The sequence below is a fragment of the Protomyctophum bolini genome (genome assembly GCF_963924005.1).
Source record: "Protomyctophum bolini genome assembly, chromosome: 1".
NCBI lineage: Eukaryota > Metazoa > Chordata > Actinopteri > Myctophiformes > Myctophidae > Protomyctophum > Protomyctophum bolini.
The window spans coordinates 15401623-15418692 of record NC_137862.1 but is presented as its reverse complement, the minus strand read 5'-3'; the positions used below and the strand labels follow the sequence as shown (position 1 = coordinate 15418692).

At 39.4% G+C, this 17070-nt stretch overlaps 1 protein-coding gene and 1 long non-coding RNA gene across 2 annotated transcripts in view; both read left to right on the top strand.

Annotated features, from left to right (window-relative positions):
• The first annotated feature begins 6 nt into the window (after positions 1-6).
• Positions 7-17070, top strand: part of gpn1 (GPN-loop GTPase 1) — a 17339-nt gene continuing 275 nt past the window's right edge. Inside the window, exons 1-13 of the mRNA XM_080765380.1 lie at positions 7-126; positions 1599-1692; positions 1958-2064; positions 2363-2400; positions 3437-3515; positions 3921-4015; positions 4109-4154; positions 5929-6075; positions 6592-6674; positions 6811-6850; positions 7748-7838; positions 8643-8747; positions 15682-17070. The exon at positions 15682-17070 is cut by the window's right edge and continues 275 nt beyond it. Coding sequence (XP_080621506.1) covers positions 25-126; positions 1599-1692; positions 1958-2064; positions 2363-2400; positions 3437-3515; positions 3921-4015; positions 4109-4154; positions 5929-6075; positions 6592-6674; positions 6811-6850; positions 7748-7838; positions 8643-8747; positions 15682-15788 — 1134 coding nt within the window. The 5' untranslated portion in view covers positions 7-24 and the 3' untranslated portion in view covers positions 15789-17070. The remainder of the gene's footprint in view (positions 127-1598; positions 1693-1957; positions 2065-2362; positions 2401-3436; positions 3516-3920; positions 4016-4108; positions 4155-5928; positions 6076-6591; positions 6675-6810; positions 6851-7747; positions 7839-8642; positions 8748-15681) is intronic.
• On the top strand, positions 12133-13360 carry LOC308316682. Its single transcript, XR_013964189.1, has 3 exons — positions 12133-12265; positions 12943-13061; positions 13276-13360. It is a non-coding gene; the product is annotated as an uncharacterized lncRNA (long non-coding RNA).

Here is a 17070-nt window from a genome sequence, read left to right as displayed (position 1 = left end):
AGCGCTGATGGCGGACATGGTGACATGCCCACACTGGAGCCGCCTTCAGGAGATACAGCCCAGCAGAAAGCCGTGTGTCTGATCGTGTTGGGCATGGCGGGGTCGGGGAAAACAACGTTCGTGCAGGTAAAATGTGATAGCAAGCATGATGCAAGCAAGACAGTGCATGGCAGTTGGTTCATCATTGGTTCACAGTTCACACTCACAACAACTCCTGTATTGTGGACTAACACGATTGATTTATTGATTGATCGATTGAAATATCTATTAACAGTTTTCAGAATTACAGTACATTTCAAGCACAAACTCAATACAAAGACTGTTATCTGAGTGGACGACCCATATAGCATTGTACTTGTTTACAAGAGGGTCCACCATGTTCAAATCATAAAAACATTTAGAGACGTACAAATGGACACTTCTACAGTATATAGCCAAAGAACAGAACAGGAATTCATCATAAAGGAGGTAAAAAAGGGAAAATAATTTAGTCCCTTGTTTGTGCCTAATCTATTGTGGGTTGTACATGGTTTGTTGCACTCTCTCTGGTGTTGTGGGTGGACTTTGTTAACATTAAGGAAGTATTTAGACAGGTACATGGGTATCTTGGTGGTGTATCGAATCTTGTGGACCAGACCCATTGCAAGATGCTGTACTCTGTCATTGACCCTAAGCCATTCCAGCCTGTCAAAGTGGGCAGGGGTGAGGGGGGTGAGGCCAAGTAGGAGCCCGGCCAGTTTGTTTTGGGAAGTCTGGAGCCTTGTTTTAAGGGCCTTTGCGTTGCCAAGAGGTGCATGCATATAGTCAAAGAAACCTTGGACGAGGGCTCCTGTTAAGGTCTTCAAGGTGTTTTTGTTGACCAGTGAGGAGATCCTGTAAAGGAATCTTGTTCTTTGGTTGACTTTTTTGATTACGTTGGTGGTCATTTTATCACCGGAAAGATTAGCCTCCAGGATGGAACCTAGGTAGGTAATTTCATCTTTTTGTGTGATAATATTGTCAATTTGTCACCCACTCTAACCACTGATGACATGAGTCTCTTGGGATGTGCTTGCATGTAGTTTACGTACAGTTTAAACGATAGTGCCACACTGACACTGCCAGTATTGGTGCACTGATGGTGACACTGCACAGCCAGTCTGTGGGTGTGGGTGGATAGTTTGGATGTATGGATGATCGTGGTGGATGTCAAGCTACAACAGTGGGGGGTTTTTCATATCAAGGTCCATTCAGCATTTGATTTGAGCCACGGACCACCATTTGATAAGATTTAGCCTCTCAGACCCAATACCTTGAATATTTTGTTGGATAAGATTTTGTCCACAATTCCAATTTCCATCCTATATTGAATGATTTTTAAAGTTTTCTAGTGTGCATGTATTTCTTTGTGTGTGTGATACAGCTGCGCCCTCTGGTGGTGGGCGGGTGGTGTCACAGCGTGACACACAGACAGACAGTTTTGCCTGGATTCCATAGTAAGCTAAGCTGCTCAGTGCATTCCAACTAGCATAGTAACTAAGCAGCAGTAAGCCTACAGCAACTACAGAAAAAGCCACAGAGCTAAATGTATTTATTCATGGCATGTGTTCGTTTTGCAGAGGCTGACCGCTTATCTTCACACCAAGAAGTCCCCCCCATATGTCATCAACCTGGACCCTGCTGTACACGAAGTACCGTTCCCTGCCAACATCGGTAAGCCTTTGCCACTGAATTGAGAGAGCACCCTTGTTAAGAGTGAGAAGTGAATCTGACGTGTTGGTGCCATGATATCCTTGGCTTGTAGAATAGCACTGACAATGAACACATCCAAGAGAGGCAGAAAGAACTGAATAACATCACAGTGTATACCCATTGACCCTGATTAGCATTTATTTTCTTTTTCTGTGCCTACATATGGCTGAAATTCTTCTTGTAATCAAGTTCTTCTCTTACTGATTCTTTGACCTCCTTATGGCAGATATCCGTGACACTGTCAACTACAAAGAAGTGATGAAGCAGTATGGTCTTGGGCCCAATGGTGGCATTGTGACCGCCCTCAATCTATTTGCAACACGTTTCGATCAGGTAGAGTTCCCTTGTGTAATACATTGTGGTATTTTGCAAGGGTATATTGATATTCTATATTGTCAGGTGCAAACCAGGCAAAAAAGTGTGCGTGTGCTCGTGTGTGCGTCTCTTTTGAGTCTCTAGCTGAAAAGGTTAATGAACTTGAAATCAGAAAGTTACTACCTGCTTCATTCTAGAAGTCACAAATGACTGCTAGAAGAGTGCAGACAATGTTCACAGTTTGTTTCATGATGAAGTGAGACGTTGCATAATGGGAATATCACACATACTCATTTGTCTCTCATTTCACTTTCAGGTGATGAAGTTTATCGAGAAGAAACAACACGATCACGAGTGAGTGTTGTTAGGCAGTGGAATTCAAACCGAGGGGGCACATGCCCACTCAAATATCTGATGTGTTTTATGTTGACTTTATTCAATTTTCCTTTTAATTTGAACCACTGACAATTCATCCCACCCCTGCCTTCCCCAGCTTTACACTCCCCCAGGTACAGTCTGGGTGGAACAGACAAACGGCTTTACAGAGTAATTATTCCTGTAGAAGCCTGACGATGAAAATAAAAACCAAAAATGTATAATGCAGATGTATAGTATATTTTAAACAACTTTGACAGAATGATGTAAGGATCTGATAAAATAATTAACAAAGTTCCGAAACAGTATGGTATTGCACAAAATGTAAATGGAGAGAAGTAGATCTACAGTATATGGTAGAACATACTGCCAGCCCTTTCTTTGGCCTTACTGGTACTCTAGTTGTTATTTAGGGCCTTGTGATGTAAGATAGCCCTGATGCCCATTCCCTGAATACACGTTTTTTTGAGTGGTGCAACCACTCTCTTACGGAGCTATGTGTGTGTGTGTGTGGGTGGGTGCCTGGCTGGGTGGGTATGAGCACGAAAATAGCATGGTTGTTTTTCACCACCTGTGTGCAACCTAACACACACACAAATACACACGCACGATTTTTTAAAATAAGTTCTGATTTTGGTGCGCAACAGTAAAGGACAATGTAATAATTATGAAAGAAGACTTACCTGGGCACTTCAAAATAGATTGCCCAAGTAAATGACTGGATAGGCAATGCATGTTTTATTGTATTGACTGACATTTCAACCAGCATCATCTCCAGAGTCAAATCTCAAACATTGTAAAACATCTTGACCTGACCATGTTATCTATACAACAGATTTAAAATGTCATGCATATATTTCTATGCGAGCCAATTAAGTTAATTTAATAGTGAGTTATATGCCATGATGTTTTATTTGTATCTATGGATATGGTGTTGGTACTGTAGGCGTTGTTTTAAAGCCTGTATCTGCTGTAACATGTACAATACCAGCTGACCTTTGACCCTTGTGTACAGATACGTTTTGATTGACACTCCAGGGCAGATTGAGGTGTTCACCTGGTCAGCCTCTGGCACCATCATCACAGAATCTCTGGTAGGCTATGTCTCAAGTACCCATATTGTGCCGAATATTGACGACTCTGATTATAAGACAACCCCCATTTCATTTGTGGAAAAAGAACATTGAATGTCAAATTGTCTAGTCCCCGATTATAATACAACCCAGTGTTTTGGGATATTTCCATTGGAAAAAAACAGTCTTATATTCAGACCAATTAGGTATTTATTTTCCTTTTCTTTTTAGAAAAGATTTACTCATGGGTGTGAACGTCTGTCTGTATATTACAATATTATATTCCACTAGAAAGGAAGCAAGATTGATTTGATTATGTGTAATGCTAAGAACAGAAATACAAATTTCTAATACTCCTACCACTGAGCGTGTATACATAATATGATACGTGTGTCTGTGCATGTGCATATCTGTTTGTATGTGCAGGCCTCCTCATTCCCTTGTGTGGTGGTGTATGTGATGGACACGTCTCGCAGCGTCAACCCCGTCACTTTCATGTCCAACATGCTGTATGCCGTCAGGTATATATATAAGTTGACTGACACCTGTTTAGAAAAAATAGAAATAAACCTTGTGGATGACTCTGAGCTGCATTCTTTCGGTCTCCCTTTCAGCATTCTCTATAAGACAAAGCTGCCCTTCATTGTTGTCATGAATAAGGTAAGGAGGAAGCATGAATGCATAGACACTTTGACACATTCCCGAGCCCTCACACATCATCAAACAAAAACATCATACATACAGACATGTCTAAGCACAGTAGGCAGAGGCGAGTAGGGTATCGTATTTATAAGTTGTGATCAAAAGTTTACATACGTTTGTAAAGGACATACTGTCATGATAGTCCTGCCTTTCCAATAATTTGTTCAACTCTTATTTTTCTGTGATAGGTTGATTGGAGCAAATACTTCTTAGTCATACAAAAAAATCTTGAATTTATTTGTATTTTTATGAATGTTTAAGGGTTTTCTGAAAATGTGACCAAATCTGCTGGTTCAAAAGAATACATACAGCAATGCTAATATTTGGTTGCATGTCCCTTGGCCATTTTCACCCCAATTTGACGCTTTTGGTAGCCATCCACATTGTTCCACAAGCTTCTGGCAAAAAACTAATACTGTAATAATAAAAAAATCACACCCCTGTGAAGTGAGCAGTGCAATTGCAGTGCAATTGCACTGCTCACTTCACAGGGGTGTGATTTGTATTATTATTACAGTATTTGTTTTTTTCTTATGAAAGCAGAGAGTCTTCTGTTTCATACGGTATATAGTGTACATGTCGCTATAGGCCTTATTTTGTGAATAATAGTTCTTCAGGTCCATGCCTTCTCTAAAGTTCTCTCTGGTGAGCGCAAGCTGCATTCAATAGCCAATTACTGACAAACTGTACATGGGATCAATGTGTATTTGTTTCCCTCCTAAAAGTAGACATTCAGGGCTTTCATTCAGTGTGTAGTATGTATATGATATTATTTGTGTTCATTTTTATATCTGTCTGTCAATGTCTGTCAACTTCAACCTTCCATATCTCTGCTGTTTTTTCAAGCGAGCAGAGTGCAGGCAAAAGCAGGTGTTAGAAAAAGGTCAATATCTCCAGAATGGAAGATGGTAAAATCATGATTTTTGTTTAAAATTGAAGTGGACAAGTTAGGCTTTCTTTTGATTTATCTCGCTATAAGAGGCCCCTCGCTGTGGGCCCCTAAAAAGTTCAAAAGTCCAATGTTAATCGCTTAGCACCACCAGGCCTGAGCTCACTTTAAACTCTAGCATACAAAGTATTAAACAATTTTTTGCACAGTTGATCTTGGGACCTGTAGCTGACTAGAAATGACTTTCCTGACTTGTTTAAGTCTATTATTCGCTTTTTCAGATCCATGCTGAGCTCCTTTGACTTTCCCATTTTATTGTTTGTGGGTTGTGGCCAAACGAGCCCTAAATAAGGCTCAGAGAAGTGAACAGACCAGAAGTAGTCAATCATAATCACTCAGTTTAAGTTAAGAGGCCATGCCACAAAGCTAATTTGATTGACACAACTTTCTACATTACCATATGGGACATAATATGTATGCTGTATGTATATTTATGAACCAGCGGATTTGGTCACATTTTCAGAAAACCCTTAAACATTCATAAAAATACAAATAAATTCAAGATTTTTTTGTATGACTAAGAAGTATTTGCTCCAATCAACCCATCACAGAAGAATAAGAGTTGAACAAATTATTGGAAAGGCAGGACTATCATGACAGTATGTCCTTTACAAACGTATGTAAACTTTTGATCACAACTGTATATATATATATTTTACTGTAAAATAAAATACCAACTGCTAACAACCATAGAATACATCATTTTACTGGACACCACACCATAGATATATACAGTATGTGTATTGATTGACGTTGACATTGTTTTGTGTGTATGTGTTGCAGACAGACATCATAGACCACAGCTTCGCGGTGGAGTGGATGCAGGACTTTGAAGTATTCCAGGACGCTCTGAACCAGGAGACGTCGTACGTCAGCAACCTGACCCGCTCCATGAGTCTGGTGCTGGACGAGTTCTACACCCACCTACGGGTAAGAGACTGACTCTATGCACCTGTAGCAGAGTGGCTCAGAGCCTCAAAAGTGTAATATATCTCCCCCGGTCCAGAGGGATATCCCTTTGGTCTAGTCTAGTGGTTAAGATGTTGGACTATCCCGGGCGTTACACTCCGTATCAGCTTTCCTACTGTCTGTCTCTCCTACACTCTCCTCTTCTGATCCTTCCTACTATCTGTCTCTCCTATACTCTCCTTCTCAGCTTTCTTACTGTCTCTCCTATACTCTCCTTCTCAGCTTTCTACTGTCTCTTCTATACCCTCCCTCTCAGCTTTCCTACTGTCTGTCTCTTCTATACCCTCCCTCTCAGCTTTCCTACTGTTGTCTCTTCTATACTCTCCCGCTCAGCTTTCCTACTGTCTGTCTCTCCTATACTCTCTCCTTCGCAACCTTCCTACTGTCTGTCTCTCCTATATTCTCTCCTTATCAGCTTTCCTACTGTCTACTTATGACAGCTGAGTACAGTATCTCCTATGTGTTGTGTGTCTGTAGGTGGTTGGTGTATCTGCAGTGACAGGCAGTGGGTTGGATGACTTCTTTGTCCAGGTGGCAGACGCAGCTAAGGAGTATGAGACGTGAGTACTAGTAGTAGTATATATTGTGTTTTTCATTCATTGTTACTGTCTGCCAGCATGAAGTCCACTGCACAGGAGATCACACTGAAATTAAGAGTGTGTGTGCGTGCGCCGTACTGACCCATATCTTTCTCAGGGAATATCGGCCAGAGTATGAACGACTTCATAAAGAGCTGGTGAGTAATGTTTTCCTTTTTTGGGGGGTAAAATAGACATTAGAATGTTGTCAGCCCCACTAAATGCCCCACAAACGGTCACTGTGTCAAGTTTAACGTCTCTGCACATGTATTTTCATGGTGTACTGAAATGAATGGAAACCAGTGGTTTCTTCCAATATCTAAAATGAAAATAAAACTACAGTAATTACTGTATTTGAAAGTAGTCCAAATGAAATGTCAAGTATACCGTGACTCATAGTCACAAGGCTGAACCTGCACTATTAGTGGAATAATTCTTTATAACCACTGTCTTAAACCCTATATACTTAGTTGACCGGGGTCCCCCAGTATATATGGATGGATGCGCTATTATTTCCCTCTACACCATTATCTCTTCACTTAAGTTCACCAAAAATAGGCGATCTACAGTTAAGTACTATCTTGTACATCTGCTATTTTGGCCGAAAGTTTTCCTCAGAATAGGTACACCAAAGTTTGAGTGATTAAGTGCATCTGTTGCATTGTAATTTGTAGGAATAAAGTGACCGCTGACTTTGTTTCAGGCTGATGCTGAGAGCATTGCAGGGATAAAGTGACCACTGGCTTTGTTCCAGGCTGACGCTCATATGACTAAAGTGACCACTGGCTTTGTTCCAGGCTGACACTCATATGACTAAAGTGACCGCTGACTTTGTTTCAGGCTGACGCTCGTATGACTAAAGTGACCGCTGACTTTGTTTCAGGCTGAAGCTCATATGACTAAAGTGACCGCTGACTTTGTTTCAGGCTGACGCTCGTATGACTAAAGTGACCGCTGACTTTGTTCCAGGCTGACGCTCGTATGACTAAAGTGACCGCTGACTTTGTTTCAGGCTGACGCTCGTATGACTAAAGTGACCGCTGACTTTGTTTCAGGCTGACGCTCAGAGCAAGAAGCAGCAGCAGCAGATGGACCGGCTGAGGAAGGACATGGGAGCTGTTCACATGAGCTCAGCAGCAAATACAGGTTAGCACCATGGATCATTTTACTTTGAAATGGTAAATGGACTGCATTTATATAGCGCTTTACATTACAATGTACTTCACATTCACCCATTCACACAACCTGCTCATCGGGAGCAGTTAGGAGTTCAGTGTCTTGCTCAAGGACACCTTGACACTTAGCCAGGAGGAGCCTCTGGGAATCAAACCTGGAACCTTCAGATTCCAAGACGGCCGCTCTACCTCCTGAGGCACTCCTTCCCATAATGTCCTATGAACTTGGCAAAGTGCAGTAGTTTGTCAAGGACTTTATCATACTCCCTTACAAATGCAACGATCTAATCATACAAAGATAAATTAGGAATAAAATACTAAAACCAAATATGTGTACCAAAACACGAGGTTGACTGGCAGTCAATGACTGTTTGCTATTTATATATTATTATATAACTACATAATTGTATGTCATTGACCTAAATGGAGTTACCGTATATCAACAATGATAATTGTTGATATAAAGTTAAAAGTTAAAGTTAAAAGTGATTAAAAAAAGGTTATGTCTGTATCAGGATTTACTTTAGACGTGTGGAAAACTTTAGTTAAACTTGCAAAGTGACACATTTCTTTATTTGGGTTACATCTTCTGATAGTTGTACTTGAATGAATGAAATAATAATCCTGTTTATTGTTTCATTAGCACGACCATGACAAAATAGTCTACAGCTTGTTGTTGCCACTGATCATGAACACCTGTTGACTGCGGTTAGCCCTGTCATAGTGTAGTGTACCCATTGCTGACAGTGTGTGTGATGTCACTTCCTGTCCTCAGAGGAAGCCAACATTGTTGGCCCCAGTGATCTCATCTTCAACCGGGGTAACCCCGATGAGGATGACGAAGACGTGGACAGCGACACAGATGACATCGACCACAGCGGTTAGTACAGCATGCTGATCAAACAAACGGAATGATTTCATTTCACTCATTTCACACATTTTGGATCCAAGTCAGGCCCTGGCTTGGATGCAAACTCGGCACATTGTCATTATGTGGTATATAATGGTAATAGTACGTACACTGTAACCTATAACTGTAAAATTAGGGTGGATTTGCAACAGTATCTTACTGTTTTTCACCAAATTGTAAAATACTGTTAAATTGTCATCTCTTTCCTGTAAATTAACATTCTATTCTGTAAATTAACATTCTATGCTGTAATTGAACTAATAACAGTAGAACCTGTTATGTAGCAGTACAATACTGTTAAATAGTCATCCCTTTCCTGTAAATTAGCATTGTATGCTGTTATTTAACTAATATGAGTAGAACCTGTTATGTAGCAGTACAATACTGTTAAATAGTCATCCCTTTCCTGTAAATTAGCATTGTATGCTGTTATTTAACTAATATGAGTAGAACCTGTTATGTAGCAGTACAATACTGTTAAATAGTCATCCCTTTCCTGTAAATTAGCATTGTATGCTGTTATTTAACTAATATGAGTAGAACCTGTTATGTAGCAGTACAATACTGTTAAATCAACAGCCTACAATGGTATAGAAGAGGAGACTGACTGGCTTGCTGGCTGGCTGACTGACTGACTGACTGACTGACTGACTGACTGACTGACTGACTGGCTGGCTGGCTGGCTGGCTTGCTGGCTGGCTGACTGACTGTTAGACTCATATAGGTTGGAAGGAGATGGATTTTAAACTTTGTCATAGAACATCAAAGCCTTGATTGATTGATTGAAATATGTATTAACACTTTAACAGTTTGCAGAATTACAGTACATTTCAAACACAAACTCAATACAAAGACTTTAAGCAATTAAGCATTACACTTGTTTACAAGAGGGTCCACCTGTGTGTGTGTGTGTGTGTGTGTGTGTGTGTGTCAAGACATTTGATTAGCAACTACACACACCTGTTGCAAGGTGTCACTGTGAGCTCCTCTCCTCTCCTCTCCTCTCCTCTCCTCTCCTCTCCACAAACAGACCTTTAAAACATGTTTTTTAATGTTTTTCTACGTACACTAGACGTATTCTTCATATTTGGAGCATGCCGAATTCAATGGCGGCGGTCTCAAATTTCCACGACGTTTGCAAAGGTCAAAGGTCAGCCAAAAGACTGCAAAATCTGACCATTTTCTGGAATTAATCGCTCAAGATATTTTTTTTAAATCTGAAACTTCACTCAATCCATATTGAGAGTAAGCCGGATGTAATGGCACCGGGCCTGATTTTTTAGGCCACTGATAAAGGTCAAAGATCAGCAAAAAGACTGCAAAAGCGGGCAATCTTTCCCTCTCAATAACTCCACAACAATAAGGACTTGGGGTCTAATTTTTATATATGTTGTTCAGTTTTTCGAGACGATCAAGTGGATATCTTGTTTGTCCTGGTACGACACTTTTCAAAATTTCAGATCTTCCTTCAGTATGGTGTTAGGTTGTACACCTATATGTACCTTCCGAAAGTGGAGGAAGCCAACTTAGGAGTGGCGTACCGGGACAAACAAGATATCCCCTTGTTCGTCTAAAAAAACTGAACAACATATCTCGAAATCGGAATCCAACTTCTTATCGTTTTCGAGTTATTAAGCGAGATAGCGAACCTGTAACCCTAATCAATTAAGAGAACCGTATGTCCGTGTGGGAGGAAACTTATATTGGTGTTTTCAGAGCAACGAGCTGATCAAGAATCTGGTCTCGGTTTTGCTCTACGACCTCGGCAACCCTAACCCTAACCCTAGCACGTTTTGGTGGCTGGGTTAGGGTTAGAGAACAGTAAGTCTGTGTGTGAGGAGATTTATATTGATGCGTTCAGGGCGACACGCTGATCAATAATCTGGTGTTTGATTTAGTTTTCGACCATTACTTTTCCCTGTAGATACATATTTATGATTATCTCTAAGACGATTTGACAAAACTTTACAATTCTGACATATGTCAGTCTACCCTCATAATTTATGAGTCTGTCAAAAAAGAAAGTAAGTCTCTAGCACATTCCTGTCAAAAGTTATGATTTTTTAAAGAAATATAAACCAAAATACTCATTCCCAGTTCTGAGCTAGTCTGATTGCTGTCAGCTGTGCTCAATTCAATGGATTGAATGGTGATGCATGTCCCCCCCCCTCTCTCTCTGCTGTTGCATGTCAGAGTACTATATACTTCTCCAGTACAAGGGTCTATAGCCGAGGGACCATTCAGTTCACAGCTTATGCCGTTATTTTACTAGAGACTGTAATTTAACAGTAGAATGCAGTATTTTATGCAAAGCCACATGGAAATATAGGCCACACCCAGGTTTTCCCTTCAAAGTTCGTCAGTTGATTGTTGTTGGCCATGCAGTGAAGGAGCCTTGTATAATCTTTTTAGCCAACAGTTTTTTGCCAAGCAAACTAACAAAACAACACAAAAGAACAAAAGAAGAAGCATAAAGAAGACTGAGAAGAAAAGGAGACTAAGGTAAGAACGTTTCCTACAGTCTATATTTTTAAACAACATCTGCTAGCTGCTAGCAACATTGCTCAAGCTACACAACTTACTTTGCCCACTTTGGCAAATCTAACCAACTTTAACAATTTCTGAAACATCAATACATGAGCAAGATGATATCATGTGATATGTGTACATATTCTTGCTTTGATATGTTAACGTGAGGCACATGAGGACCCACAGTTGCACACCCAATGCTTCTTTTAAGTGTGTTCATCCTGCAGATGTCAAAGATGTTGGATGGGGATTTGACTCTTGTAATTCAGCTTCTTTACAACCCATTTAGGAGAAAGCCAAGATGGACTGCTGATTTTGGCTAATGTGAGTATTGATCAATTATTGTTCAATATTGTGATTGTACACATGCTACAACATTATTATTTTTGTCCTAATTTATTTTAACTTTTCAGTGGTCTAACACAAGTGCTGACGTCGAGGGACAATTCATCCTACCAGCCAGTCCTCGACTTGTTCTGCTTGGTATGTATTTTTGTGTAAAAAAAATGCCCTTTGTGTAAAATGAGGCAATCATAGAACCTTCATGTGAAGATGCCATGCCTTAATTGTATTTTAAGTGAAGATACATCTTGCTCAACTGAAACTGAAATGAAAAGTAGGGAGAGTCTTCTGTTCCATATGTATTTCCTGCCCTTCTACAGATCCACCTTGCAATCCAAGCAACTGCCATTTCTCATGTTTTTGAGAAATATTAAAATGGAATCAAATGAATGTTCATGATAGTAACTACTTCTGTAGTCTCAATCTAATTTCAAACTCTGTTTGTCATGGACTCATTCCCTGTAAATAGTAAATACAGCCAGTGGATGATCAGCGTTGAGGGGCACGTGATCTGTGAGGGCATTCGGGTCAGGAGTTGCTGCACTGTTTGCGGTGTTCTACATTTTCAACCTCAAGTACCAAGACGAGGCCTCCAGAACCCTGGAATTCATTCAAAGGTATCTATTGCTGGTGTAAACATCATAGGTAATCCAAGCTCAGATATATTGTATATATCTCTGCTGCCGGGAGGAAACCTCATAATAAAATGTTCATTTTTCAGGAAATGGAAATTAAGAAAACCTTATATTTTTAAAACTAAGCAATACAGCCTCATCAAAGTTGGTGTTGTAACTGTATGTCAATTACTTCCATGAGAGGGGGAGAGGTGGTGGAGTTAGTTGCTTTAGCAGACATTTTGAGGGTCCAAAGAAGTTGTCCAAAGCACTTTTTACTACTAAACCTCAAAAATGGAGTTATGAGGTTTCCTCCCAACAGCAGTGGTAATGGTAAAGATTAGGGCTCTTCAATGATTTTCAGGCTAACAAAGGACCCGTAGCTGAGAGAGATGCAGGTACCCACGCACACTACATAAACTTCATTGAATAATATTGTGTTTCAGATTAAACCTTTATAGGTAGATTCATAGACTTGTTTCACAGCAGTATCATCAGTGTTGTGTAAAATGTTGTTTGTTTGTCTTTTTTTTATACCAAACCTCTAATGCATATATCCAATCTACACACTGACAGTACAAAACGCCACTGTGTTGCATTGTAAGCTTGTAGATCTGCTATTTTCTGTAGTACACCTATAGTATTTTGGACAAATCATTTTCCTTATTCCTTTCCCATAGATGGTTCATCCGTATTCACCCTGAAAGAGGTACCAAGGCCACCACTGGAACGGTTGTCTCCAAGAAGATGGTAGCCACACTGCTGAAAAAACTGGTTGATTTTGAGTTGGAATTCATTGGTAGGTCACAGCTACTACTGTAGCAGCACTGTAGCACATTACCAGTCTACTGATGTCTACTGTTCCATTATTTTTAACCCTTGTCCCCCAAATGTTTTATGTTTTTGAGAAATATTTTGTTCATCTATTAAAATGGAGTCAAATGTATGTGTATGATAGTAAATACTTCTGTAGTCTCAATCTAATTTCAAACTTTGTATTTACTATTTAACAGGGAATGAGTCCATGACAAACAGCCAGTGGATGATCAGTGTTGAGGGACACGTGATCTATGAGGGCATTCGGGTCAGGAGTTGCTGTTTTTGGTGTTTTCAACTTCAAGTACCAAGACGAGGCCTTCAGAACCCTGGAATTCATTCAAAGGTATGTATTGCTGGTGTAAACCTCATAGGTAATCCAAGCTCAGATATATTGTATATATATCTGCTGCCGGGAGGAAACCACATAACTTCTAAATGAATATTTAAAATATTATTTATCAATATACACCCAAATTGTGTACCTCCCCTACTGTGTACCACCCACACAAACAGCAGGTGAGTCTCATCACTCTTGAGGAGCTGGGAATTTGACATTCTAGAATATACAAGTATACCAGAATACACAATAGCCTTTTTAAAACCAGATGAATGGCCCTTTTAGATCTATAGGTTGGCACTTGTTACCTGACTGCAACATTGTCTGTAACTCTACACTACTGGTGTGCAACCTCTATTATATACCTCCTTTCAAAGTTTTTCATTTTGAACCTTTTTAAATGTATTTAGCAGCTACATTGTTTTGCGCAATATTTTTTGATTTTTTTTTACAGGCACTCCTGATTGAGCCACGCGATGCAAACCAAGCCAAGGCCTCTTCCTTTCTCCATCGCTTCCCAATGTCTCCCTTTCATGTTAAGTATTTGCACTTCAACTGTGATGCACTGCTGTTAAAATGATTGTATTGATGCTGCATATTAATATTGCGTATGACGCAGATGATGCTGTTACCTCTCATGTTAAGTATTTTGCATGTTGGCTAGACTGACACAATGCTGTTAAAAGATTGTTCTTGATGCTGCTGTATTAATATTGCATTATAATGCAGATGCCGTTTTTGCCATGTCCTGTCATTCAGGATTTTAAATGACAGTTTGTTAATTTAAACTGTTTATCTTTTATTTATTGTTTTTTTGGGGGGTTAATTGAGACTGTTTGCTCATTGTCTACCCATGCATGAGTCTGTCAGTCAGTCTGTCATTTATTATTGATTGCATTTAAAATAATAGAAAAAAGTTTTAATGGAGACTATTGTTGAATAGCAGCTTTAATAATAAACCAACTGTGTTGAATATCTATACCTGTGTGTTTTGTATTAGTTGTATATCAATAATTTAATTTTTATTACATTTTATTGAAAACATGCATACTGGAACATACTGTAAAATTACAGTAAAACCCATAGTTATACTGTATTTTTACTGCATTTCAAAATACTGTATGCTGTTAAATTACCATGAACCCACATTTAATTTAAAGTTATATACTGTAATTGAACAGATGATATGCTGTTAAATTACCATGAACAGACATTTAATTTACAGTTATATACTGTAATTGAAAAAAAGTATGCTGTTTAATTACCATGAACCCACATTTAATTTACAGTTATGTACTGTAATTGAAAAACGGTATGCTGTTAAATTACCATAGGCCCACATTTAATTTACAGTTATATACTGTAATGGAAAAAAAAGTATGCTGTTTAATTACCATGAACCCACATTTAATTTACAGTTATGTACTGTAATTGAAAAACGGTATGCTGTTAAATTACCATAGGCCCACATTTAATTTACAGTTATATACTGTAATTGAAAAAACTGTATATCTACTGTAAAATGAATTACAGTAGATGTACTGTAAAATAACAGTAAATTGCGGGCGTCAGTGCTGCCAGTAATTTACTGTAATAGTACAGTGAAATCTCTTACAGTGTACCCACTACCCATTGTCAGTGGGAACTATGACATCAGTACACCGTTGTATAGTACACATTACCAGAGTACTTGGAGGCAGGTCTATGACGTCAGTCTATATGCACCATCTTGGGAGACCTCAGATCTCTAATAAGGGCGAAAGGTGGACAGACTGATCATCAGTACTAGACAGAGGACATAAACACATAAGTTAGTGCCAATGTCAAATTCTGACCTGTGTCTTTAATGATCCTATCTTACTACTGGATAAAATGGAAATGACAAATGGATGTTAAAGGCATATTTATGTTTATACACACACACACACACACACACACACACACAGTCACACACACACACACACACACACACACACACACACACACGTGTGTTTGGGTTTGAGATGTAGACCCTCATATTCTTGTCAAATAGAAAACCATTCTGGATGGGAACCCCTTTTGTTGCTATGTACATGCTATAATTGTATCCTTCGGCCTCAGTCCTAAATGGGTTAAATTCCAATTCGTTACTCAGAAATGTCCACTTGTTAGCATTTTGTAGCATTGCTAATGGAAACAAAATAAGTCAACGAGCCGATCTCTGATACAGTTGCCCTCTTACTCTCATGTTGCCTCTCTTCATCCCTCTCTTCCTCTTCTTCAGTGACTGAGGAGAGCAAAGAGAGCGATGCCTTCGGGAACTTCCTGAAAGAGAGGAAGGAAGTGGTTCAAGTCCGGAACAGGAAGTCCATGCCGCCCGAGGGACCCTGAACCCTCACACCTTCCTGACATTAATGTCTTAAAGACCATGGACTTGGACAGGCACAGCAAGGTGCTACCTTTCTCAGTTGAGAATACATCATTATCTTCATTTGACACTGTTGTCAGACACTTGGTTATAGATTGGCTATTTAAAGAAAATGTAAATGTTTTGAAAGTGTAAAATAGGGCTTAAAGAGAGGTGAATGGTGTTTCACAAGCATATCGTGACGTGACCTATTTCATAGTGTAAGGTGCGGGACACGTTTCCGCAATCTGGGACGGGCGCAGCATCAAACGGCAACGGAGCTCCCAATGTCGCATACCAACACAACTGTTTGTGCATCTTTTAACCCAGCTATGAGCTCAGACTTTTGCATAGGCAAGAACCACCAAATGCTCGGATATCACGTCGGCCCACAAAGTAAAAGAATATTTCTACAAGGCAGTGCTGAATCAAGTTCCATCCTGTTACTGAATTATACATTTCTCATGTCAAATGTGAGGGAAAACATTATAGTTTTCAGTGTGGTCTGCCATGTTTAGTTTAATTCACTAGAGTAGCACTGTCCTGCAGTGTCTAGCATCATTAGCATGGAGCTATAAAACAAGTGGAGCCAAGCATGGCAGACTATTCATTTCAATGAAACTTGGCGTCTAGTATATACTATAAATAGCATGCCCTCCTAACAAATGCAACTAGTAAAAGGTAGGACAAGTGAATGTTTTTTGTTAATAAAAAATATATATATGCTAATACTACTCTATAGTACTCATTGCTATAGTGTTTGTTCAGTAACGGGAGTTCTTTAGAAAATAGTCGATGCATTTTCAGGTCGTGATACCTATTTTATCCAATCAGGAGACAGAACTTCCACAGAATACTGAGTAAACAGGTGAAATTACCAAATTGGAAATGAGCATGCAAATGGGTACTCTTTCCTGATTGGCTGAAAACGTTCAACCCACCTGAAAAGGAATTGTATGTTTATTAAATACCTAGAAAGACAGGGAGACCCCTGTTACTGAACACACAATATGACAATAAATGCTAAAAACACAAAACATATCACTTACCCTACCTTTTAACTGACCAAAACATCACCGTGCATCAAGGGATTGAAGGTCATGATGATGCATTTAGTTCTTTGTCACAGATTACAAGAGTTCTTTCACTTCACAGGCAAAATATTAATGAGAAATCTGAGAGGATGGGAAATCTTTTTCTCTCCAAGACATCCTTTAGCAACAGGGTTCCTGAAAATGTTCACAGGCTGAACATTCTGCACATAAT